Below are 27,788 nucleotides of genomic sequence, written 5' to 3'. Positions count from 1 at the left end.
CAATTCAATTCAAAATATAGAGATAAAAATCAGCTTTGTAATGGCACAATTTACTATTAAAATCGCTAAAAATCGCAAAAAAATGATATATATATATATATATATATATATATATATATATATATATATATATATATATATATACTACTTGACCAAATTACGTGATTTTTGGAATATGACATCTCCGTTCTGTGATGAGTACACGCATCATAAAGATTTTTCTGTAATTTATTTATTTAAAATACGTTTAATTCTAAATAAGCACTATTTTTAAAAAATAATAATATTTTCTCTCGATTCAACTGAACGCAGTCTATGACGTCAAATCCGGTTCAGCCATATTTTTGTTTTCGTGTTGCTAAGTATCGAGAAATTAACGAATAAAAATCTTCCTCGATTTAAAAATCTCAAATTTATTATTATTATTTCTGATCGCTAAACTCCTCTCAGTAGCTCATCAAATTGTTTCTATATTTTCCCCACTTATTTTATTATTATTAAAAAAAAAAAAAAAAAAGAAAAAAAAATTCCCGTCATGCCATAACGAAAAACGAAACAGGAGAACGCCATAACGTCACGGCGTGTTGTGGGAGCTGAAAACCATCTCTGCGTAGCCTCAGAATTTTTCTAGTTGATCTCTCCGTGATTCCTTTTATTTCTAGGTGTTTAGCAGGAGAATAGAAGATGACCGAGTACATACAGGTGTCAAAAGATGAAGATTCTGAGCCGATTGAGCTTCCATCTGAGACAGACGGCACTTTATTGCTGAGTACATTGTCGGCCCAATTTCCCGGAGCGTGTGGCCTCAAGTTCCGAAACCCAGCCACTTGCGGATTCCGGGCCATCAGATTGTCCGATGGACAACTCTATCCACCCGAAGAAGGATGGGAAAGCCATGTTTTCCTTATTGTTTGCTCCAAAGGTAAACCAGTGTGTACTTTATTTCCTTATCTTTTCTCCAAATTAGTTACAAGTGGTTTTATTTGAAGAAAAAAAAAAAAAATCCGCGAATCTAGTCATAACAAACAAACACGCTCTGAAAATCCTCTCTTTTGTGTTTCTTTTCAGATTTCGGTGTTTATGCATTTTTGGTACCCCGCTATTTTTAAATAGTTTTTTTCCAAGTTAAAATCACGTTTCACAATATCTTAAATTGTTACGTGGAAGCAATACTAGTTACAATCCCCCCTCCCCATTAAGAATGGCTTTCAAAATAATGTTTATTTCAGCATGGTATCAAAAATGCACAAGTAAGCAGATTTTTTTCTCCTTAATTTTATTACGTTTGCAAGGGATTAAAGGTTCATCAGAACAGGTGACTGTAAGCCGGCAGAAAACGGTATCATAAATTCTATTTTTCTAATTAAAAAGAAAAATCGCGAAGTAATATTTTTTATAATACTAAAACAAATTCTAAAAAGCGGTGAAACGTTGTTGTCGGTTTAACTTGCCAATTCGACACTACTTTTGTTTCAAACCGAATAAGATTTAAATATACGCCAAAACCCACAAAACTTATCCAGGTAAGTAGAAGAGTAACTTATCTTTCCTTTGGTTACATTTATTTATGTATTTGAATTTTTGCCCCCCCCCCCTTTTTTTTCGTTTGTGGTCTTCTACCCCATTTTATTTATGCAAAGATTTAATTAAGTATAATGCGATTTTTTTTTTTTACCTGACACTGTTTGCTGCGTACTTCGAGTCGCCTATTCTTCTGATTCACCAGAGATTAAAATAATCAAATATTTGATAATATAAGTTTATATTCAATTAATTAAATTTAAAAAAAAAAGTTTATCATTTTTATGTTAATATTTCGCATACAATCAAGACGTTCATAGTTGTCTGCCCTTGCCCCCCTCCTTCAAAGCCTTTTTGTTTTTGTTTTTTAAAGATTTTAAAATTTCGATAAAATTTTTCTATTTCAAAGTTTATTTATTCAGATTTATATTAAGAAAATTTTATAAAGGTAAACAATCTCTTAAATTCGATTAAAATTAGTAAACAAACGTTTTGGGATTAAAATCGATTCAGTATTACGTAGTAATAGAGGGAAAATGATGTTTGGGCATGCTTTTAAGTTAAGTTAACAAAAAAGGAGTTCAAATATGCAACAAATAAATGTTACCAAACGCAAGATCAGTTACTTTTTCCTATAGGGAAAAGTTTGATTTGTGTTTTAACTTATTTTAAAGCATTTTTTAGTTAAAAAATAAAGTATTCACTATTTAGTTAGAACAGAAAAAAAAACATGGCTCCCATAAAGCTATCCACGAGGACTCTTGATAATATTAAAAAAAAATCGAAAATTAAACAAAATATTGCTGGAAACACGTTCAATAAACGTCAATAATTGTACTAAAATGTAAGTGACCAGTAATTTGTTTAATTTTCGATGTTTTAACGATTATCAAGAGTCCTTCTGGAATGCTTATTGCAGCCATGTTTTTTTTTCCGTATGAACTGACAAGCCGTTTGTTTGTTGCATTTTTTTTTTTCTTTTGGTAAATTTTTACAACGTACCCAACCTCATGTTAAGAACGGTTTTCGAAATAAACACACCCAACCTCGAAAGCCGTTCTTAACATGGGGAGGTTGGAGGCGTTTGTATTACGCTGGGGCAGATGGTAAAAATATACTTTTTTTTTTTTAATTCTGTTAACTCCAGTTAAAAATACCCGAATGTTTTAATATTTTTTGCGTGTTTTACAAAGAGAGCCAACAGATCGAGTTTTTAAAAAATTATGTCCTTTTAAGCAAAAAGAATCATACTTACTGAATTGCCATGACGAAAATAGTAATATATCCAAAAATTACAAAAATCCATAGATTAGAAAACTGCTATTAAAAAAAAAAAAAGAAAGTCTTTCGATATCGGCTACACGTTAGAACATGTAATCTAAAATATGCTTTCTGTTTTTGCAATCTTCACGGTCTACTAAAACAAAACATCCACGAAAAATGCAATTTTCTCTCAAAATTACTTTTGGGTTTGTATTACTGTACACAAAGATTCGAAAAAGTTGTCAAAAAACAAATATATAATAAATAAATGTTATCAAAGGCGAGACAAGTTACTTTTCTACCTAACTGGATATGTTTTTAGTGTTTTTATTCAATGTAAAATGTTTATTAAGCTCGAAAAGCATACAGTGTTTACCGATGTATTGGAAAATTCAAAATGGCGCCCGAGTCTCTCTTTAACACGGTAAGTTCAGGAAAAGATGTTATGAATAATAAAATAGACAAAATACTGTTAAAAATTCGCTCAATATATATTACCGTGACATAAGTTGACATATATTCGGTGTTTTTTAAATAGTATTTTGTCTAGTTTATTATTTATAACACCTTTTCCCAAACTTACCATGTTAAAGAGTGTCGGGTCGGGCGCCATTTTGAATTTTCCAATACATCGGTAAACACTGCATGTTTTTCGAGCTGAATAAACATGTTACATTGAATAAAAACACAAAAAATGTATCCAGTTTGGTAGAAAAATAACTTATCTTGCCTTTGATAATATTTATTTGTTATATATTTGTTTTTTGACAACTTTTTCGTATCTATGTGTACAGTAATACAAACCCTTACTTTTAACTATAAATAACTTTCTATTCGATGAATTTTCGTGATTTTTTGATATATTACTATTTTCAACATGACAATTAATGGTACTTGTTTTAGTTTAATGAAGACATTAAAAAAATGAAAATATTAAAAAAAGTTATATTGTAAGTACTTGTTATGGAATAAAGTTTTCATAAAAAAATCAGTTAATTTGATCAAGTGTTTTTTTTTTTAAGAGGAAAATAAAATTTAAATGAGATCGATCGTGTTCGTGTTGTGACCACCTTATTTTTCGCGGATGAGGAGGGAGGCGTCATGGGAGATAACTTCAGTCACCGCTTAAAGTTTGTCAAAATTTAACGAGATTGTTTTAAAACATGGGCAGAAAAATATTTAAATAAATAATTTATTTTATTTATTTATTTTTTTTACCTATTTTGGAGTTTCTGATCTTTTCTAATCCCTTTTTCATTTTGTCACTTTTGTCCGCGAAATAAGCAAGATAGCCGCGACACGATCAATCTCATTAAAATTTGATTTTCCTCTGTAAAAAAAAAAAAAAAAAAGGAGCAAACCACTTGATCAAATTAAGTGATTTTGTATGAAAACTTTTATTTCATAATGAGTATGTACAATATAAATATTTTCATTTTTTAATGTCTTGATTAAATTATACAAGTACCAGTAATATTGTTTTTGCTTAATGGGACATATTTAAAACAAGGCTTTTTTCAAGCAAAGTTCCTGTCGGACATAAAAACATATCCAATAAAGAACGGTCCCAAAAAGTTTGTTTTTTTGTAAAATTATTTACTATTAACTTTTTAAGATAGTTGACAGATCGATGTTTTAAAATCTTGTTTTAAGCAAAAACAATATTATGTACTTAATTATCATCTCCAAAATAGTAATATATCTAAAAATTAGGAAAATTCGTTGAGTAGAAAGTTATTTATAGTTAAAAGTAATTTATCCGAAAAATTGGGTAAAATTGCATTTTCCTTACACATTATAAAATAGATTGAAAAGAGGACATAACTCGGAACAAATATTTACTTAAAGCTTTAAACTTTTTTTCTTTACTAAGAACACAATAGCGATGAATTTTTGCAATTTCTGTATATATTACTATTTTGGACATAATTAAGTACGTAATATTGTTTTTGCATATGAGGTGCCTTCAACAAAGTTCCAGATTTTCTTTCACATGGGCTCTTTTTTATTGATAGTACACACATGAAACTCTAGTCCCCTTCGAAGTAATCTCCCCCGGCTGCAATGCACTTGTACTGTTCCAACAACTTCTGGAAGGCTCGGTGAAAGTTCTTGTGTGTGAGTGTGTCAATAACCCTTGTCACAGCCTCTTTCATCTTCTCAATTATCTTAATGACAGCCTCTAAAGTTTTCCTTGGGTTTAGGGAATGACCAAAAGTCACAAGGAGCAAAGTCTGGATTATAGGGAGGGTGAGGAACTGTCTTGATGCCCATCTTGGTCAAATAGTCTGTGACAAAGATGGAGTTGTGGACTGGTGTATTGTTTTGGTGAAGATGCCACTGATCCGATTTAAAGAGTGTAGTACTTACCAACAAAACAAACGCCCATGTGTTTGTGCCTTGTGTAGGCATGCGCGACAACAAAACTTGGGTTTTTATAAGCGGAAGTCTTGAGGTTGTCAGGAATCTCCGGGCGCATGCGCAAGAGGAGGGATTGAGAGAGTGGTATAAAAGGCAGGTCGAGTGAGAAGGTTGTTGTTGTTGTTGTCATTGGACGTTACAGTGACGCGTGCGTTAACAGTTGATTAAGAAGCTGTTTTCGCGCACCTCGGTGAAGGTCATATAAGTCGCGCACCTCGGTGAAGGTCTTAAAGAGTGCTGGCCTCTTCTGACAAAATCTCTTCCTGAACTCCCTTAAAACCTCAGCATAGTATTCCTTGTTGACTGTCTGTCCAATGGGAATCCAGTGCATGTAAATCATGCCAGGGTTGTCAAAAAAAAATAAAGTTTCTCGGTAGATTTGTTCAGCTTGACCTTCTTGGTTCTGGGAGAGCCAGCATGCTTCCACTGAGAACTCCGTCTCTTGATCTCTGGATCATAGCAGTAGAACCAGCTTTCATCGTAGATCACCAGAGCATCAAGAACTAGAGGATCTGAATTGATTAGCTCGACCATCTCTCTGCTGTCATGACAACGTCTTTCTTTCTAATCTCCTCTGAGCATCCTTGGGACAAACTATATTGGATGCGTTTTATTTATTTAAAAAAATTTCTTTGTTTTAGTCTAACAAATCCGCAGTAAGCGTCCAAAGACGTTGCCTGAAAAAAAGCCACCTAAAATACTAAATAGATTTTAATTCGAAATGGTTCCTCATTTAATATTAAAAACACAACTATTTTATCGCTTGTAGATAATATTTATTGTATTTTCTTTATACCATACATGGTTGCATTGAAAAACGGTTTATACCATACATGGTTACATTGGGGAAAAATTGTTTATACCATACATGGTTACATTGGGGAAAAATTGTTTATACCCTACATGGTTACATTGAAAAACGGTTTATACCATACATGGTTACATTGGGGAAAAATTGTTTATACCATACATGGTTACATTGGGGAAAGATTGTTTATACCATACATGGTTACATTGGGGAAAAATTGTTTATACCCTACATGGTTACATTGGAGAAAAATTGTTTATACCATACATGGTTACATTGGGGAAAAATTGTTTATACCATACATGGTTACATTGGGGAAAAATTGTTTATACCCTACATGGTTACATTGGGGAAAAATTGTTTATACCATACATGGTTACATTGGGGAAAAATTGTTTATACCATACATGGTCACATTGGGGAAAAATTGTTTATACCATACATGGTTACATTGGGGAAAAATAGTTTATACCCTACATGGTTACATTTGGGAAAAATAGTTTTTACCCTACATGGTTACATTGGGGAAAAATTGTTTATACCGTACATGGTTAAATTGGGGAAAAATTGATTATACCATACATGGTCACATTGGGGAAAAATTGTTTATACCATACATGGTTACATTGGGGAAAAATTGATTATACCATACATGTTACATTGGGGAAAAATAGTTTATACCCTACATGGTTACATTGGGGAAAAATAGTTTTTACCCTACATGGTTACATTGGGGAAAAATTGTTTATACCGTACATGGTCACATTGGGGAAATATTGATTATACTATACATGGTTACATTGGGGAAAAATTGATTATACCATACATGGTTACATTGGGGAAAAATTGATTATACCATACATGGTTACATTGGGGAAAAATAGTTTATACCCTACATGGTTACATTGGGGAAAAATAGTTTTTACCCTACATGTACATGGTTACATTGGGGAAAAATTGTTTATACCGTACATGGTTACATTGGGGAAAAATAGTTTTTACCCTACATGGTTACATTTGGGGAAAAATTGTTTATACCGTACATGGTTACATTGGGGAAAAATTGATTATACCGTACATGGTTACATTGGGGATAAATTGATTATACCATACATGGTTACATTGGGGAAAAATTGATTATACCATACATGGTTACATTGGGGGAAAAATTGATTATACAATACATGGTTACATTGGGGAAAAATTGATTATACAATACATGGTTACATTGGGGAAAAATTGATTATACCATACATGGTTACATTTGGGGAAAAATTGATTATACCATACATGGTCACATTGGGGAAAAATTGATTATACCATACATGGTTACATTTGGGGAAAAATTGATTATACCATACATGGTTACATTGGGGAAAAATTGATTATACCATACGTGGTTACATTTGGGGAAAAATTGATTATACCATACATGGTTACATTTGGGGAAAAATTGATTATACCATACATGGTTACATTGGGGAAAAATTGATTATACCATACGTGGTTACATTTGGGGAAAAATTGATTATACCATACATGGTTACATTGGGGGAAAAATTGATTATACTATACATGGTCACATTGGGGAAAAATTGATTATACCATACATGGTCACATTGGGGAAAAATTGATTATACCATACATTGTCACATTGGGGAAATATTGATTATACTATACATGGTTACATTGGGGAAAAATTGATTATACCATACATGGTCACATTGGGGGGAAAATTGATTATACCATACATGGTCACATTGGGGAAAAATTAATTATACCGTACATGGTTACATTGGGGAAAAATTTATTATACAGTACATGGTTACATTGGGGAAAAATTGATTATACCATACATGGTCACATTGGGGAAAAATTGATTATACCATACATGGTCACATTGGGGAAAAATTGATTATACCATACATGGTCACATTGGGGAAAAATGTATTATACCATACATGGTCACATTGGGGAAAAATTGATTATACCATACATGGTTACATTGGGGAAAAATTGATTATACCATACATGGTTACATTGGGGAAATATTGATTATACCATACATGGTTACATTGGGGAAAAATTGATTACACCATACATGGTGACATTGGGGAAAAATTGATTACACCATACATGGTTACATTGGGGAAAAATTGATTATCCCATACATGGTCACATTGGGGAAAAATTGATTATACCATACATGGTTACATTGGGGAAATATTGATTATACCATACATGGTTACATTGGGGAAAAATTGATTATACCATACATGGTCACATTGGGGAAAAATTGATTATACCATACATGGTCACATTGGGGAAAAATTGATTATACCATACATGGTCACATTGGGGAAAAATTGATTATACCGTACATGGTTACATTGGGGAAATATTGATTATACCGTACATGGTTACATTGGGGAAAAATTGATTATACCATACATGGTCACATTGGGGAAAAATTGATTATACCATACATGGTCACATTGGGGAAAAATTGATTATACCATACGTGGTCACATTGGGGAAAAATTGATTATACCATACGTGGTCTCATTGGGGAAAAATTAATTATACCATACGTGGTCACATTGGGGAAAAATTGATTATACCATACGTGGTCACATTGGGGAAAAATTGATATTACCATACGTGGTCACATTGGGGAAAAATTGATATTACCATACGTGGTCACATTGGGGAAAAATTGATATTACCATACGTGGTCACATTGGGGAAAAATTGATATTACCATACGTGGTCACATTGGGGAAAAATTGATTATACCATACGTGGTCACATTGGGGAAAAATTGATTATACCATACATGGTTACATTTGGGGAAAAATTGATTATAACATGTTTACATTGGAAAAAGTGATTTGGTTTTTTAACAATTTGATTCAATTAATTTAAGGATCAAACAATATCGTAATAATTAGGTTATAAAAATAACAAGTAATTATTAGGTGTTTCCTGGTTGGATGTACCGATTGGTCGGTCAATCAGCCTTTGATTATTGGTCAATTACCGATTAATCAGCTCATTAATAGGTTTTTAATGCTTATTTATCAGCAAATTTTGTTGTCATAAATGATACTAATATTAAATTATATTGTAAATAAAGACAGATTAACTTTTTTGCTTGTCAGTGAAAATTGGTTGAGGAGATATGCATCTTCTAGACCATATTATCAAATAACAGGTATGATGCGCGGTTAAAATCTAGACTTTTACAACTACACTGAATTTGAGTCAAATAGATATAAGCACATGGGAAATTTCCTTTTTTTCTTTTCCTATCGAATTAACATTTTTTACTTAAATCATTTGTCAAAGAAAATTATTACTTCATCTTTCAGTTTTTATGTTGAAAAATTGTATAGTAAATTGTGACCATGTGTGAACCGAAAATAAAGCGTTCTTTATCAATCGTGCTCTTGTTCCTCATTTTTGGACTCTTGCTATCATTGCATGTATAGTTTTATTTTTCTGGTTTCGATAATTAAATTTTATTGAGATAAATTGCTAATTAGATATCAAACATATGTAATTTCAATATGTAAAGAATTAACTAAATATTGGCAACCTTCAACCGTTATGGTAACCAGTTTCTGCTGAAAGTATTTTGATGTCAATTCCAAGAATAAGAATACAGCTGGCTGCAAGTTATGTCAAACCATGACATCAAAGGGTGGCAAATCAGCAAAAATTGTTATTTGTTAAACCATCTTTGAAAGATTTATTTAAAAGCAAAACTTGCAGATAAGAAAAGGAAGCATAATAAATATTCAGTAACAGACATTACAGGAACAAGTGGCAGCAACTATGTGCCTCCAGCGAAAATCAAATTACTATAGAATCAATATTGGCCAAAAAGAAAGTTTGAAATATTAATGACCACAGGTCACAAGAGATCCGTTATCTGATAAGAGAAATGATTGCTGTTGATATTCAACCATATTTTGTAACATCTGACATTGGATTTAATAGGTTCATTGCAAAACTTAGTTCAAGTTACAGCATTCCATCAAAAAAGTACTTCACTGCAAAATAATTTGATATATTTACAAAAGTAAAACTCAACTGTCTCTTATTGAAATTAGCATTTTGTGGACTACAGACAGATACAACAGATAATGCTTCCTTTCTGAGTTTGACAGGTCATTGATTTTCAAATGATTTTGAACAGTGCAGAGCTGTGCTTAAGAGTTGTTCCATTTCCTGGTGCACACACAGGTGCAAGAATAAATGAAGAATTTTAAAATGTTCTGGATGAGTATAAAATTTTTAAATAAAGTTTTCTTAGTCTTGCATGCGGTTGCTGGTGCCAGAGAATATTATATAGAATAACTATAATACATTGCAACTCAGGCTGTGAGGACAACCATTACATCATCTAACAGAAATAAAGTTTCTCACTTTAATCACTTTTTATTAGCAATTAGCAAATTAACTGAAATGCAGGATTAGCTTAATTTTGGAAAAAACAAACTCCTTCAAGAGGGGACCACATAGTGGAATTCAGCATATTATATGCTGAACATAAATTATGAACAACGAAAAGCTCTTGTAATGTATGCTGTTAAGATTCCTACCATAACAATTTACCAATGGGGACTTGTTTGGAAAAAATATCCAGTTCCTGAGTTTATTTGAAGAAATTACTAAATAAGCAAGTCACAACTTCAACAATATCAATGATACTTACAAAGTTAGCTGTGAGGTTAATCTGTCAAAAGCTGTTCGATCTAATTTTAGTATTTCTGACTTTTCTGGAATCCTTCTTACCATTGTTGAACAATTCAAGTTATCAATAGAAACAAGTTTTTATCCTATCTAAATGATAAAAACTTGTTTGTCTACTTTCTTATGCCCATGGTTCAAGTATTAATTTTAAAAGATTGGCAAAACATATTTAGAATTGGATTCTACATCTACTTTTCACTGATAATGAAACAGAATCAGTAGGATAAAGTACCCTGCTGAGGGTGAACAAGCGCAAACATATGTAACTTACAACATGACAACTCTGAAACCAACTGACAAAAAAAAACAGTAAAAATGCCACAAAAGATGCTTTCATCACTCTTAGTATAAGACAAGAGGAATTAAAAGTACAATTATTTCTAATTTAATTTTGGCCTTCATTTTTGAGGTGTGAAAAGTGAACATTGCATCATTTATAATAGCAAAATTTGCACTGATGGACAATTTTTAAAGTATCATCAAATAAAACTGAATTAAATGACAGTAAATATGAACATTCAGTATAATTCTATACATAATGATTATTATGCTTATTTTTTAAAAGAATTTTCTTAAACAATTCCTGTTGCAGCTTCATTATAAGTTGATAAAAATTCTGACTTGATCAATTTTGGTTGTGGAAACAAATTAAAAAATCACATATCACAAAATCTATTAAAAGATACAGATCTGGAATATTGCATTCCTAATCAATACATATTGTAGAATGCTATTCGTCCAAATGTCAGCTCTTTATCATACTATATACTTCTTAAATAGTATCCTCAAGAAAATGTTGTTTTTCACTTTATCATGGTGATGTAATTAAGTAAACATGTTCAACATCAATTTAATTTTAATAAAAGTAAGAACTGCATGTTATCCGCAATAGAGTTCTTTATACAATTGGTATTTCTTTGTGATTCTGTTGAATTCTTTGCTTGGTACTGATCGCATTTGTCCATTTGAAGAGATTTCCTCAACCCTTTCTCCAGTCAAACATATACAGAGAAAAATGTCAATTGTTCTTCAATGCTTGTGGCACAAATCACTTGTTTTGTATTGTTTAAATTGTTAGGTGAAAGTACAGACTAGTTAGTGAAACAGCCTCTCCTTTACATATTAAGAAATGAGTTTCCAAAAAGTTTACTCATAAGTACTATTGTTTTTATTGTTTTAACATTTTTATTTTTGTATTGGCTTTGTTCAGGTTAACGCTGTGATTGTTTACAACTAATTTATTTCCAGTTTGTGCACGCCATTCTAAATTACGTTGAATGGCCAGAAAAAGTTCATTTTGATGTTTACCAGCTTTAAAATTAGCAAACAAACTTGACTGTTTTTCAGAATAACAAAATATTTTTTAACTGGTAAACATTAATCAGAAAGGACTTTTTCATGGTATGTATGTGAAGCGGAATGGTTCACACAAACAGGGATTTTTAATAAGATATTCGTTCATTTTTTTTTTTTTTTTTTTTCATACGAGAATTTTGGATGCTATAAGATTCTTACCTTAACAACTTACCAAGGGGATTTATTCAAAATATTGTTCAGTTACTGTGTCCATTTGAAGAAATCACCAAAGGACCAAGTCACAGAACTTCAACCATATCGATGACAATATCTACAATTTTAGCTTTGAGGTTATTTCCTTCAAAAGCTGCTCAATCAAATTCTGATATTTCTGACTTTAGTGAAATCCTTACCATTGTTGAACAATTCAGTTAATCAATGGAAACAAAATTTTCATCCTATCTAAATGATAAAAACTTGTTTTTGTGTCTACTTTCCTAGATCCAAGATTCAAATTTAAATTTCAAAAGAATGACATGAAAAACACTAAGAATTGGATTCTACATCTCCTTTCTACTGATAGTGAAGCAAAATCAGCAGGATACACTTCAAGCTCTGTTGAGGGTCAAGAAGATCAAAGTTACAGTAAAACTATCTCTTTCAAGCAAGTTGGATGAATTAGCTTTGAATAAGCCTACAGTAACAAATCAAAGTTAGAGCAGGTAGAAGCTGAGTTAAATCTGGAGAATGCAACAGAAATATTATACAAGAATCACAATCTAAACTCAAAAGGATTAAATCTCTTATGGTTAAGTGCATAAAAAACTTGATCATTATGTAGCTTTACAACTAATCACAAGAGATGATTCATTTCAGTGGTGGAAGATATGGGAGACCTTACCACTGTTGAGTAAACTGGCTTCAAAATATTTAAGCACACCACCTTTATCTGTGGAGAGTGAGAGGCTCTTTAGTACAAACGGTAATGTGTATGAACCTATGAGGAAAACCTGTCCTGAGAATAGAGAAACTTGTTTCTACATCATAAATTTAATTATATAATTATATAACTATAATTATAAGTTTATGAAAAGTATTCAACTTTAAATATTGAGGAGACTATGAAAGCAGAGAAGGCAGGCAGCAAGAATAGAAGAGGAAATAGAGCAGATGTATAACTTCAGCTTATATTTATTTACAACTTGTCCTTTGTAGTTGGTTTGTAATTTCTTTTTTCTTATCTAATTGTTTAATTATCTTCATTTAAGAATCAGAAATTGTACCTTGTATTTTGGAATTTTAGTTAATAAAGGCAGAAAGCTATAAGTGGCAAATGTTAAGTTTAATTAGCAGTTACTATGTTAATGTGTTAAAGCTATCTGATGAGTCACGTGGCAATGATGAAATGATTTAAATTTAATAGGAAAGAGAAAAGTAATTAATCAGCAAAATGACCGATTAGGCCGATTACCTACTGATATATTGGTACACCCCCTAGTTTCATGTGTACAATGAACTTGTTAGTGTTTGTTATTTTTTTTTACTAAAATATGGTTTGAGTAAAACGTTGAAATAATTGCTAAGACTGAAATAGAATTAAAAACTTGGCTTTTAGTTTTAAAAAACTAAAACAATCTATATAAAAAAAATCTATTTTGTTTTAACTTTAAAATAAGTAAGAACTTTGATTGCTATTAAATACCATTTTGTGAAAACCATTGTTTGTAAACAAACATTATTTAAAATATTTGTAAATTCTACTTCTTACCAATAAATATATTTACAAATCTTGAAGCTTTAGAATTTGTTTGTAAATGTTTAGATGTTTGTTTCAATATCGTTAAAGGTTTACTTTTTAAGGGTTTGTGCGTTTTGGCAGTTCTGGCCTTCAAGTGCCGCTGGAAGCATGATCGTGATGACTAATACCTGAAAGTATTATTTTATATTAATGAGTAGAACATAGTAGTAGTAGTAGTATGAAAATGTACTTATGGCAAGCAAGCTACACAAACCTGTTTTGTTTACGTGGTTCATCTGACTGTGATGATAATGTACTTTATAAGCAAATAATGTTTACACTGACTACTACTACTATTACTACTACTACTACTACTGCTGTTGATTAAAGTATTTTTAGTTTTTGATTTGATTCCATTGCTCCCTCTTCATTTTTTTAATGCATTATTTCTGCTTATTTAGAAATTAACATACTATCAGGAACTTATGAAAATTCCATGGTGCTTTCTACATCAATATTTATAATATATTAATATTTCTTTTTGAAATGTCTGTCAAGACCAATCAACTTGAGAAAAAAAATGACTCGTCTAAAAATAATTGCCATTGTCAGTTAAATATTTAAATGAAATGTCAATTTTAAAATTGTTGAAATTAAAACTGTAAATATTTGTGTTAATGTCATAGTTTTTCAAATTGATGAAATGAATGCTACATTTTCAAATGCATCTTAAATTGTACTGTTTTAGTTGATTGGATAACATAATGTGATGTTGGAACAATTCCTTTTAAAATGGTTAAAGTTGGAATATTTTACCTTTAGCAACGACAGATTAATCACTAATCACTATCTTTGGTGATTCCATATTTTTTTTTTCCTTATGAAAAGTGACGATGTACAGACAGTGTATTATACAATTAATGAGAATGAAGGAGTTCTGCAGAATAGGTTGAAAAAAGAAAAATCTGACTCTGTGCTACCCCCTTCTTTCCTCCTTATTATACCAATAGTTTTCATTCTAATTTATTTTGCATACAAATAATAACTTAAAAAATTTTCAGATAACAAAAGAAAAAGTGACGACGAAATTGATGAATCTACCATTAAGACAAAGCGCTTGGAGAAAAAATGTCAAGACTTGATCGTACTAGGTTTACCTTGGAAGAGTACGGAAGATGATTTACGTAACTATTTTTCCCAGTTTGGAGAACTCATCATGGTCCAGGTAATAACTATAATCAATTATACTCAGTTAACGCACTTCCTAATTTCCGGGGTAGCCTTACCGGAAATCGTGACAAGGCAAATCAGTTCCTTCACTTATTTTGTTCTTCAGTATTTCTATTGTGAAGCGACTTATTGAAATAAAATATATATGAAAAGGACATTATTGAAAAATATACAATAAAAAAAAATAACAAAATTATACAGATAAAAATAACACAATTAGTCTTTTTTAATAGTCATCTGCAAGTATTCCTGTGGTGGCGGAGAATCAGAATGAACTATCTGTGGAATATTATGTATTAGATACATTTTTTTTTTTTTTTTTTTTTTAATGATGTTTGATTTCAATAATTTCATTTATTTTATTTTTATACTTTCATAAACATATTTAAATCAAAAGGAAGATCTTCAATGAATATATGCTACCGGTGATAATCTATGGTAGTGAAACATGGGCCCTGACGTCTCACTAAAGTAAAATCTTAGCAGCGGGATAATGTTAGGCATTACTCTACAAGACAAAGATTTGAATCCGCCAACAAACAAGTGTTATTAATATCAATACTGTCATCAAGACATCCAAACACAGATGGGCAGGGCACGTAGCCAGACAACATGACAACAGATGGTCCGTAAGGACAATAGAATTAATACCTTGTGAACATAAGAGGTCAAAGGAAAGACCAAAAACGAGGTGTAGCGACGACCTGATACAATACATGGGTCCCACATGGCAGCGGATAGCTCAGGACAGATAGGTGACTAAAGTTTAGTGAGGGGTTTCTCATTGAGTGAAAAACCCTTATTGATTGATTGATTGATTATATAAATTCAAATTTATTTGTATAAATTCATAAATATTTCTTTATAAAATTTCAAATAATTCAAAAAATGAGTTTATTTTTTGTTATTAAAAGTGAAAAAACTAAATAATTGTAAATTTTATCTATAATTTCAATTTTTATTGTATACTTTTCAATAATATCCTTTTCCTATATTTTCAATAAATTGCTTCGCAATAGAAATACTGAAGAACAATAAAAGTGAAGGAACTGATTTGCCTTGTCACCACTTCCAATAGCAGACACTGGAAAATAGGAAGTATGTTAGCTGACTATAACCCTTTAATAATTTTATTTAACTTCTATTATCAATGTTTTTTTTTTGTTTTTTTTTATGTGTTGCTGTGTGCTTATTTGTATAATCTTTAATGAATATTTGTATAAAATTTTTGTCTTCTACATTCTGTTGAGAGGACTTCCTCCTTCTGTTACTCTCAGTTTATTCTATTAACTTTTTTTTTTATAACAATTTAAAAAAATTTTTAATTGAGATTTCATGCTTTTAATTTTAAAGCAATAAAAAAAAAACTATCAAATTTTGGTTGATGCTGATACAGAACAACTAAATTTTTAACTTGTAGCAATTTTGAACAATTAGTTCATTAAATAAGAAATGCTGGAAAACTTTTTTTTTTTAATAAACATTTTGTATATAAATGTAATTATCTTTAAAACCATGGTTGAACTGTTGAAGATTGGTGTGTCAATAATGATCGATTCATGCCTTAAACATGGGTCTAAAAGATACACCAAAATGTTTAAGTTATTAAAAAAAAAATTGTCAATTTGTTTTTCTAGTGCTTATAAGGCAATCTTTAAAATTAATTGCTGGAAAATTGCAAGTTTGGAATAATTGGCCAATACAAAACTTTCTCGGCATTGAACAATTTTGATAAAAAATGAAATTTAAAAAAAAAAAAAAAAAAGGGTTGAACATTAACCTTCTTTTAATACATACGGCGATAAGGATATTACGTACAGGTGGGGGAGGGAATGGAATAATTAACAAATGTTGATGTATACAGCATTGGCAAAAGTATTAAAATTAGAATAAAATTACATATTTACTTTTGAATTAACCATGGAATTTCCACTGGTCTCACCTTTTTTTAAATTTTATTTAGAATAAAAAAAATTCTTTGTGATTAGTTTGTGTATGTGATTACTTTCTTTTCAGGTGAGAAAAGACATGAAAACTGGCCAGTCTAAAGGATTTGGTTTTGTCAGGTTTCAAAATTATGAATCGCAGCTTAAATGTTTAAATTTAAGGCATCGGATTGATGGCAGATGGTGTGATGTGAGAATACCAAACTCAAAGGTAACTCGAATCATTTACTTTGGTTTTAAAATTTATTATAAACTTTAAAATAATTCTTTAATATACTAGCAGACCACCTGGTTGTAAAATATGCTTTTATATATTTTAATTTATGCAGATTTCATATTATTATAAAGCTAATTCTCTATTGATTATTATATTGTACCCAATATAGTGATTTCAAGTTTTTAAAAAAATGTCATCAGCTAGAATCAAAACTAAAACATTTATCACTCCAGCAATATTGGTTACCACATGAGCTAAGGATATATGCATATCAAAAATTTGAAAAATAACTTATGAACCTGCCATATGCAGATTTCATATTGATTATTATATTGTACCCAATATATAGTAGGGATTTAATGTTTAAAAACAAAAATGACTTGGGTGCCATCAGTTAGAATTGAAACCAAAACATGTATCTCTCCAGCATTATTCATAACCATCTGATCTAAACTCCATACACATATAAAAACTTTAAAAAATAACATTAAAGGTATAAATGTATATTTGCACATGCGTAGAAATAACATGCCAAGTTCCAAGTCTTTTTTAATTTTGCTCCCTTAGCAACTGTTTTTACCAACTAAAAAAAAAACAAATCAAATTTGTTGCACAGGAACAAATCTTCTACATATCAAGTTTCAAGTCTGGAATCCAAAAATTGGAGGAGTTTCGTAGAGACTGTTCCTCACACAAACGGGCGCTTATATATATATATATATATATATGTGTGTGTGTGTATCAGCCCCTTTAAGAAACTCGTTTCTTATCGTTGAGCATGTTCAGTTGAATTAAGTCTGTCAATTTAGCTCTTATGCATAGATCATCGTATAACGATTAGATCACTCTGACCGATGTTAAAAACATTTAAATATAAAATGTTTAAATTCAATATTATTTCTTGCGGTTAATGGTAGCCGATTGAATATTGTCTTTGCTAATCGAGTCAGAGATGGCTTTTGTTGCCGGGTTCAAATCTGTTGACTGGTGTTAATCATGACACCCTACACTGAAGATTCTCAAAAGGATGAAACATTAGTATCTGTAGGTAGTTAATTATGTATACATACACACGCACTTATCTGGCGTTGCTGGCCATATTTTTAGTTTCATTTAAAAAATTTTTTATAATTTTGTAAGTTAAATTAGTACTATTTGATCATTAAATTAAACCCAATTGTTATAAAACTATAACTAAGTGTTAAGATGTGATTTTAATCTGTATTTATAAAATGATTGGATGCAAATAACTTGTAAAACTTAAAATCTTATTAGATTGTTAAGAATTTTGAAGGTGGATGAAATAACTATTTGACGGTTCAAAAGCTTCTACGTTTCTTTTAAACTTGAACATCTCTCAAAGAAGATCAGGTCTTTTTTTTTTTTTTTTTTTTTATTCACAAAAATTAAAATGGTTTGTGAGGGGGGAAAAATGCATTCTGGGGATTTAATTTTGTAATTAAATTTTTTGGTTACTTGTACAGTTTAACCAAGACATTAAAAAATGAAAATATCGAAAAAAAAAAAAAAAAAAAAAAGGTTATATTGTACATATCCGTTATGGAACAAAGTTCTCCGAAAAAAATTTCACTTAATTTCATCAAGTAGTTGTTTGTTTTTTTTTTTGGTTTTTTTTTTACAGCGAAAAAACAATTTCTTATGATACCGAGCAAAAGGTTCAATGTTTAGGAAGAAAAGCTAGTATTAAAAATGGGGAGGGGTGTCAGCACTTTAACTGGAGTTATCTTCCCCATGGCATGTTCAATAAATTTCATAATGGCTGACTTCAACGCGCTCTCATAAAAACGCGTTTTTCCGCTGTAAAAAAACCCAAAAAACTACTCAATCAAATTAAGTGAAATTTTTGTTTCGGAGAACTTCGTTCCATAACGAATATGTACAATATAACCTTTTTTCGATATTTTCATTTTTTAATCTCTTGATTAAACTGTACAAGTACCTTTTTTTTTTTTTTTTTTTTAAATAGTATTTATAAAGTTTTATGGTATGGTACTTTTATCTTGATTAATAATTTTAAAAAATATGTAAATTGTTTTTAAATGTGCAAGTTATGCAGATGTGAAAAACATACTAGCACAAGGTGATCACAGAATTTTGATACAGAAATTATTTTAAGTTACAACTAAAAAAAAAAAATTATAATTTTGATACTTACTGTAATAATGGTTAGAAGTGTTAGCCATTTTAAGAATATATCAAATTGTAACTTTGTTTTTGAGGTTTTTTTTTTTTTTCACTGCTAATCAAGTTTGCAAATGTTTTTCTCATAAATTAAGCTGACTTATTTGAAGATTCTCCTTGAGATAGCCTGTTATCATTGACAAGTTTCAACTTGTTCTTAGATTCTTGGTTGCTGCCATTCTCTCGTAATGTTTCTACTCTTAACTTTTTCGTATGCCTTTTGCTATAGTCAGTAACCTGGAATTTTTTTTTTTTTACTTGGGAGTCACCATTTATCAAGCTTTAACCTTTTATTTGATTGTACGGGACTCATGGCTAAGTGCATATAGGAGTTAATTGATTTTATGGAGGTTGTAAGTTCAATCCCAGGAACTTGAGGAAAATACTAGATAAAAGGAGTTCATCTACGAAACAATAGCTTCAAAATCACTCCAAAATTAGCAAAGACATGTTTATAAACCATCAAAGTTGACGTTGGAACTTCGCTCCAGTTAATGGGTTTATGGTGTTCGTCAATATTCTCAGGACTGACTGCCCATCATTATCTTGGCTGTTGCTGCGTGGTCTGTATTCATCCAGGATGCTGTGTTCTATGGGAGGACCCGGCTTGATCCATCTTAGATGTCACCTCAAGATGTGGAAAAGGAATGGAGCGTGAGCTAAGAGTAATCTGTTACAAGTGGTATTAAATAACTGTTTAGTCGGAAATTCTCAGAAAGTTATGATTTATGAGAAAAGATTTCTCAAAAAGGCTGGAAAGTAGAGCAACCAAAAGTCTGGAAAATGTTACCAAGATGAGGAAGTCTGTCCAAATCATGTAGATAAGCTGATTTATATTGTTTGTTGAATATGATTGAATTTTTTTTTTTTTTTTTTTTTTTTTTTACTTATATTAAAAAAAAAACATTTTTTATTTATTTTTTTAAGGGTGGCAATCATCAGCAAGTGAACAGCAAAGTCTTTGTCGGACGATGTGCAGAAGACATGACTGAGAACGATCTTCATGAATATTTCTCCAAATTTGGAGAAGTCATCGATGTCCTTATTCCCAAACCGTTCCGTGCTTTTGCATTTGTCACTTTCTCCGACCCGGACACCGCTCGAAACCTGTGTGGTGAGGATCACATTATCAAGAATGTGAGCGTTCATGTGAGCAACGCACTTCCGAGACCTGTTGACAAGCATAGATATAATTGGGTACGACGTGATGAACAACAGGGTAATTTTGGATACGGACCAAATAACTGGAACCAGGGCAATCGCAATGATAATATGAACAACCCTAACCCTATGAATTTTGGAAACTTCCCGGCAATGTTGGCGGCTGCACAGGCTGTCCTTAATAGTTCAGGGGGCTGGGGTTCATTCGGCATGGGTCAAGGTGGTAACAGTGGTGGCAGAGATTCTTTTAATAACCAGGGAAATGGTCGGAATGGTCCGAATAATAATTATCGTGGATGGGATAACTCTTCAGAAAATGGTTACAGATATTCAAATCGGGGTGGCTCTTATTTTCAGAAGTCTAGGGGAGGGTGGAATTAGATGTCTGGAGTTGAGAAACACATTAAAAAAATACATATATACGTTCATCAATTTGTCATTAATTATCACCATTCCCTGATAGATTCACATAAATTTCGATAAAAAGTATAACCAAATTATCACACACATATTTATTAAGGGATCTTAACTAAAAAGTACAAAATGTTTTTAAGAGTTTATTTCATAAATGTTATTTTAACTCCAACTTTTTGATAAGTAATTAATGCATGACTTATTTGGTTTCATTTGATTTAATGTTTCTCTTTAAATATAGACTCGAAATATTGCCGTATATACTTGTGTAATAACGAATTGTAACATAAGAGTAATTTTTTACTTAAAAAAACCCCCAAAAAATCATCTCGTTCATTATACGAGATGTCTCTTATATAATGATCGATTTTTTTAAAAAAGAACAAAAATTTTTAGGCAAAAAATTTGTCTTAAGCCATAAAAATATAGGCTTATGTTCTTCAGCTCCATTGGGTTTATCAGCCATGGTGTATTCTTAGAATGATCCACTGGAACTCTCAATTGCATGTATGGAAGAAGTAGAACACTGCAATTTAATCTTAACCACTTTTTTATTTTCATTGAAGTATGGATCACCCCTCCTTTGTAAAGAGTTTGTTCTGGCTAATGTCTTGTGTTCTTATTTAGAATTCAACCTAATTTAAAAAAAAAAAAAAGAAGTATACAGAAAAATAAATAGATTGAGTATTTTTATTTTATTTATTTTTAAATCATTGTTAAGCAATTAATGGGAAATTGTCAACATTATAATATAAATCTAGTAACTATGAATTATTGTGTAGTTATCTCCCTTAGATTCTTAACATTTTTTTTTTTTTTTTTTTTTGTACCTATTTACTATGCCTCCCCACGGGATAGAGTTAAACACCAGGGTCGTTTTTTAACGTGGAGAAAAGGTACAAAAATAAAAATTGTCTCAGTCGTGAAGGATTTCTCCTCCACCGAAAGAGAACAAGAAATAGAAGTGCAGCATCTGAAGAACAGATACTACACTTTGAACTTGTCCCGAATGGAGAGTTACTTCTCAAACACTCATAAAATTTGATTTTCTTAGACAAAAATAAAACTACTTCATCAAATTATGTGACTTTTAGAATATGCCATCTTTGTTCCGTGACGGGTACATACATATAAAGATTTTCTGTATTTTTTATTATTTTTTATTTTTTAATTAGGTTGAATTCTAAATAAGGCCCATATCTTCATTAGCCCGACTATATTATGATCAATTGCACCTAATGTCTAGGCTCCGATTGACTGTTTCTATCTCTAATACTTTGACTGAATTATCTGCTATTGGTGTCAACGTAGCCCTAGAATCGAGCTGTGTCACTTGACTAAATAACCTCCATAAACTGAAGTGATTCCTTACACAAGTATCTAACGTCTCAATATTTGCTTGAAACATGTTTTTTGGCAAGTTTATATTTCAAATTAATGTTATCTTTTTCTAGTTTAGTTGGAACCACTTGTTCCTCTTATCTGTAACCTGTATGTCTTTTGGTAAACTTCATCTATTCAAAGAAAAAAAGGGGATAAAAAAAATCTTTCTGATAAATTCCGAATTGTTGGGTGTCGACTTTGAGTACATTCCCATCCCTCGTGTTTGATCATCTCCAAAAAGTTAAAGGATAAAAAAAAAAAAAAAACCAACACGCCTACAAAATGATAATATAACAAACCGCTTGTTAATAAAGAAAGCAATCCATTCAGCTCCTTATAAGGGACCCTCCTTTCTCCCTTCTTTTTACCCCTCCCATCCCCATTTATTTAAGGTGTTAAACTGAATGCAAGATTGTAGGTGTCTCTGGTCTGGCTCAGTAAAACTGCTAGTTGTGTGACGGGTAACAATAAAAAATAGTTACCCCAGTGGATTGCACGCAAAGACTGATGCAAGCATGACGGATGTGAACAAACTGAATCGACTTTGTTGAATGGGTGACGGATGTCTCCTTTTCTTTTGTCCCCTGTGTGTTGAATGGGAGCTGATCTGTAGAAAGTAAATAAATTTCAAATGCATGATGGTCTTCTGTTTTGTGCAAAAGAGTTTTTTTATTTGTACATTCTGTAAATATAAAATTGTGTGTGTGTGTGTGATAATTTTGTGATGGAAAAAAAAAATCACTTTATTTTTATAAATATTTTTTTACATGAAAGAAAAAGAAGCAATTTAAGGGCGTCTACTTTTGATGCTTAGAAAGTGAGGGAAAACAGAAAAAAAAATTCAACGTGTGAAGAAATGAATATTGTTGTAGGTGGTACACGTAAAGAATGTGTTTGACTCTGAGAAAATGGCTGCCAAAATTAAGCTACACTGAATAGTTTTAGTGGTAAAAATTATCAAAATTATTGCTAAATTTTATATTAAATAATTTAAAAAAAAAAAAAAAACTAAATTTTTTTTTTAATGGTCCTTTTCATACATAAGAGCAGAAAGTTTCTCTATTTTTTTTTTTTTTTTTTTTTTTTTTTACTTAGGCTAAAAAAGGAATATTATCTTGAGTTTTTTCCTCCTGAATTTTGTTGATTTTATTTATTTATTTTTAATAAAAAAATCAGTACTTGTACGTTATAATTGAATATCAAAAAAATGTCAGTTGCATGTTGTGTTGAAATTACTAAAAATTTATTTTTAAGTCAAGGTGTCATACAGAATTAGCCACACTAGAAGAAATCACTAAAACTGCATTGTTTGACAAATTTTAGATTTTCTTGTATTTTTCTGCTTGATCATTTAAAAATTTGCTTGTTTATTATAATGGCAAAAATTGAAATATTGAATTTTAATTAAAACCAATAACATCTAATTGTCATTTTGCAGTAATAAACATATCCAAAAATCATGACAGACGATAAGGTAGAAAATTAATTATTAATGAAAATATTTTTCAAAGGCAGTTAGCGCAAACTGAGTTTTACTAAATTGGCCTAAGATTTTCAGTGTTTAGGAAATGATTATCTCCTTTGTTGTGATTTGAACTTTTTTTTTTTTTTTAGCAAAACTCAACTTTTGCTAATTGTCTTCCAAAACTATTTTCATTCATAATTAGTTTTGTACCGCATCATTTTATTTTTTTTTCTTTTTGTAATTTTTTTTAATATGACGTGAATTCAGTACATCCCATTGGTTTTTATTTGAAATTCAATTTTCAGATTTTTTTATTATGATGAAGTGCCAAACCTTTTGTGAATTTTTACTAATTTCAACATGACATCTAATAAATGGTTTTACTTAAAATGCATTTTTTTTATTCAATTATAATGCAAGTTGTTTAATTGTGAACAAAGCTGAGAGAATTTTTAAAAAATGAATATACGTACAGTATTATATTGGGATTACGGTTCTCATCTTGTTATTTCTATAACATTTCACCTGAAGTAACTTCCAGCTTTCTTCAGCTGCATCTTGCCAAACTCTTTAATCTAGGGAATTTCAAATTTAATCCATGGGATAGATTATTTTTATTCTGTTAACTATGACCAAATAAAAGTTGAGTAATTTTTATTTTTAGTATCGCCTATGGTGATGATTGTTTTTATAAGTATACTTGTTATATTTTTCATGAAAAAAAAATGATCAGAATATCAGTTCAAACCATACAACTTATCAATCCTCATCTGAAATGTATAGTAAAATTTATTTATTTTTTACATTTTTAAAATGCGTCTTAACAGAAAAGTGTTTTATTTTGTCAAATGCCAACATATCGTGTTTATTACGAATGTATTTTCTTAGATTAATATTTATTTTAGTAGCAATTAATCTTTATCAATAACGATTTTAGACTCTTATAACATGCAACAGAAATCTCGTTTTAAAATTCGAAACAACTAGTCGATATGAAACTTATAAATAAAAACTCTGCTTCCTCTCTCATAAATCTGTAAATAAAGCATCTGTGTGCACGCAGATTAATTTGTTTTTATTACAATATTAAGAACAAAGAATTTTCTTATAGCATATAAGAGAAAGAAATGCTTTCCTTTTTTTTTTTATATCCGTTATTAAGCCTCCACGTTTTTGCTCATAAAATTAATTTTATATACATGATTTTTGAAGCAAGCTGGACACATGTATGTTTACTTTTATTATAAAGATAATGTTTGTTTTTCTTTTTTTATTTTGTAAATGAAGTCCTATGTTGAGATTTCTGGCTTTTTTATTGGAATTTAATTTTGGTTTGTTCCTTATATTAGAATTAATTCCAGAACAACTTCCTTTGTTGTTGATTGTAAAAGGAATTTGAATCAAATAATAACAGATTAATTTTCCATATGGCTAGTTTCAGTGTAGCTTGATATTTGGTGCCATTCTTGAACAGGATGAGGATAAAAAGGATTTAATATTTTGATGATGAAAGATGAAGTTTAACGATTTTGTGTCAGTATGCCAACTTTATGTTGTCAAATGTATTTAACGACGATGTGGTATGGGTGATTCATTTGACTTCCAAGCGACGATGTGTTATGGGTGATTCGAAGTGTGAATCGGATGTCACTTTGTTTTTGGTAAGTATCTTGAGCGAATCCCGGATCTATACGGTCCTGCAACATTTGAGAAGGATTTTGTCTTGCTGAACGGTACTGACGCCTGTTATTGAGGAACCAGATTTGAAATTGGAGAATGTCTGAGGGATAAAAATTTTGTGAAAAAGAAAAAAAAAAAATTCTCACTACTGCCAAAGCAAAATTTACACGTAAAAATTGGCTTTAATTTATTAAATATTTACAAAAGTTTATGATGCTTTTTATTCATTTCTCCATATTTATCAACTAAATATGTAATATTCATATTTGTTGATTCCTTTTCTTGCCACTTGGGTTCTGCTAGCCCCTACCTCCTCCATCCCCATTTATGGTGTTATTAAATCGGGTAGTTCCATTTCATCTCATTTCAGACACTAATTATTTCGGTTCTTGTCCAGACCCCCCCTCTCGACATATTAAAGAACAAAAATCTGCATGGTAGACATAACAAAAATGTTTTGAAACTCGGCATTCCAGCATATTCCTCAACACATTTCATTGTTGTATTACTTCCCGTTTCCTTGATGGTGCTAGACGATTGGGCGTCCCCGACAAAGCATCTTCCAACAGATATTTTAACCAAAGAAATTTAGTATTATTATTATCAGTAGTAGTATAAGTAGTTTGGCTATAAAAAAATATTTATTTATTTTTTAAAATGTTTCACATAAAAAAGAAAACTTAATTATAAGAAATAAATATTGCATATTTATTAATTAAAAGTAAGAATTGTTCACATTGTTCTACTTTTTTTTCATTAAAATGTTAATAATATGTTATAGTACATAATATCTTTTGGAAGATGTTTCGTCGGGAACACCAATTCGTCTATCACTGTCTAGAAAACAGGGGAAGTAATGCAACATGGCTTGAGAAATATGCTGGAATGCCACTCACTTAAATTGATTAAATAGTTTTATTTTTAAACAAGATAATGAAATTTTATGAGTATCTAAGTGGCCGTCATGCCTGCCATTTTAAAAATAAAGATAAATAACTCAATACTTCATACAAGATTTGTTGTAATGCCTACATATTCCAATTACTTGCTTAATGTTTTTCTTTATAAAGTAAAACTACTTAGTCAATTTGGGTGATTTTCGTCATTGATATGTATATAGATTTTTTTCTTTGTTTTTTTAATATATATATATATATATATATATATATATATGGGGCATAATCATGTTGGTGCACTGATTCTAGTTAAATCGCCGAAGTTCAGCAATGTTGAGCCTGGTCAGTACCAGCTGGGTGACCAATTTGGGAATTCCAGGCGCTGTATGTAGGAGGACGTCAGCAAATCTCTGGAAGAGTTGCAAAAACCTCATGTCATCTCTCCTAACAGGGATATATATGTGACTGGGGACTGCTTGTGAATGTCATATTCCCATGGAACTTCCTTTTTTGGAGGAAGCTGGTTAAACTTGTATAGGGTTAGTAGCATTTCCATTTTTAATATGCGGGAATTCTGGACAACTGTCTTTTATTTCAAACTAGCCTGGGTGTTTGAAGGTGTGTGTTGAGCAAAAAAAAAAAAAAAAAAAGTTGTAGTAGGCAGGCAGGCAGGCTTGAACCCATACCGCGAAGGAGGAAAAGAATGTGGGGGGGGAGAAAAAAGTCTTTGCCGTTGCGTCCATCGCCAAACTGGAAGTGACGAAGGTTTGAATTAAGGCTAGTCAGTCGAAAAGAGGGGATGACTTTCAAAAATATCAGTGAAAAGAGCTACCCCCCCCCCTTGTAGAAAAATGCCCAGTTGAGGGTGAAGGAATTAATGTTTTTAGCCAATTTTTCGATATTTGTCGTCCAAAGGGTTGAGCTTCAAAATGATACGGAACTCGTGAAAATCTATCGCCTCAGTCAAGTTTTAAGCAGACATACATACATTTGAACAGACAGGCGAGATTTATATTATTTCAAATGATCCTACATTGGTTTTGATTTTTCATTGACAACTATGACGTAATAAAACGCTAGTCAATTCTCCTGTACTGAACTAAACATTCTACTGATATATTCGGAACTTTTAGTCATTGATAGATGGAGAAAAAGCAATATATATGTCTTCCACATCTGGATTGCTTGCATCTCCCACTAGTCTTCCCCTCTTAAACAGGATCGCAAAAGAAAGTCTCGAATCTAATAGGTTCTGCATTATCAGCCTATCTCCAACCGCTGTATCCATCCCGTAGTGTTACATCCCTCTGCCTGTTTTACAAGTACTTGAATAGAATGTGCTCTGAACTTGCCAGTTAATCTGAAAGTTCCTTCTCATAGCCTGCTAGA

The 27,788-nt window shown here is 30.9% G+C and overlaps 1 protein-coding gene across 1 annotated transcript; it reads left to right on the top strand.

The window, feature by feature from the left end:
* The first annotated feature begins 364 nt into the window (after positions 1-364).
* On the top strand, positions 365-23,002 carry LOC145259718 (TAR DNA-binding protein 43-like). The gene is made up of 4 exons (XM_080117403.1): positions 365-922; positions 14,867-15,030; positions 17,052-17,192; positions 20,328-23,002. The coding sequence occupies exons 1-4, from the start codon at positions 685-687 to the stop codon at positions 20,940-20,942; spliced, it is 1,158 nt and encodes a 385-aa protein (XP_079973529.1). The 5' UTR covers positions 365-684; the 3' UTR covers positions 20,943-23,002.
* Positions 23,003-27,788: the final 4,786 nt, after the last annotated feature.

The sequence above is a fragment of the Euprymna scolopes genome, chromosome 35, assembly GCF_053919585.1.
Source record: "Euprymna scolopes isolate OS-2025 chromosome 35, ASM5391958v1, whole genome shotgun sequence".
In the NCBI taxonomy this organism is placed as follows: Eukaryota; Metazoa; Mollusca; class Cephalopoda; order Sepiida; family Sepiolidae; genus Euprymna; species Euprymna scolopes.
Note: the sequence above shows the minus strand (reverse complement) of the source record. Positions and strands in the feature narration are given on the sequence as shown.

Excerpts from the sequence above, each read along its gene's own strand:
- LOC145259718 (XM_080117403.1), top strand. The coding sequence starts at position 685 with ATGACCGAGTACATACAGGTGTCAAAAGATGAAGATTCTGAGCCGATT. Across the intron at positions 923-14,866 it reads CCTTATTGTTTGCTCCAAAG|ATAACAAAAGAAAAAGTGAC; the intron begins GTAAACCAGTGT and ends AAAAATTTTCAG. Across the intron at positions 15,031-17,051 it reads GAGAACTCATCATGGTCCAG|GTGAGAAAAGACATGAAAAC; the intron begins GTAATAACTATA and ends CTTTCTTTTCAG.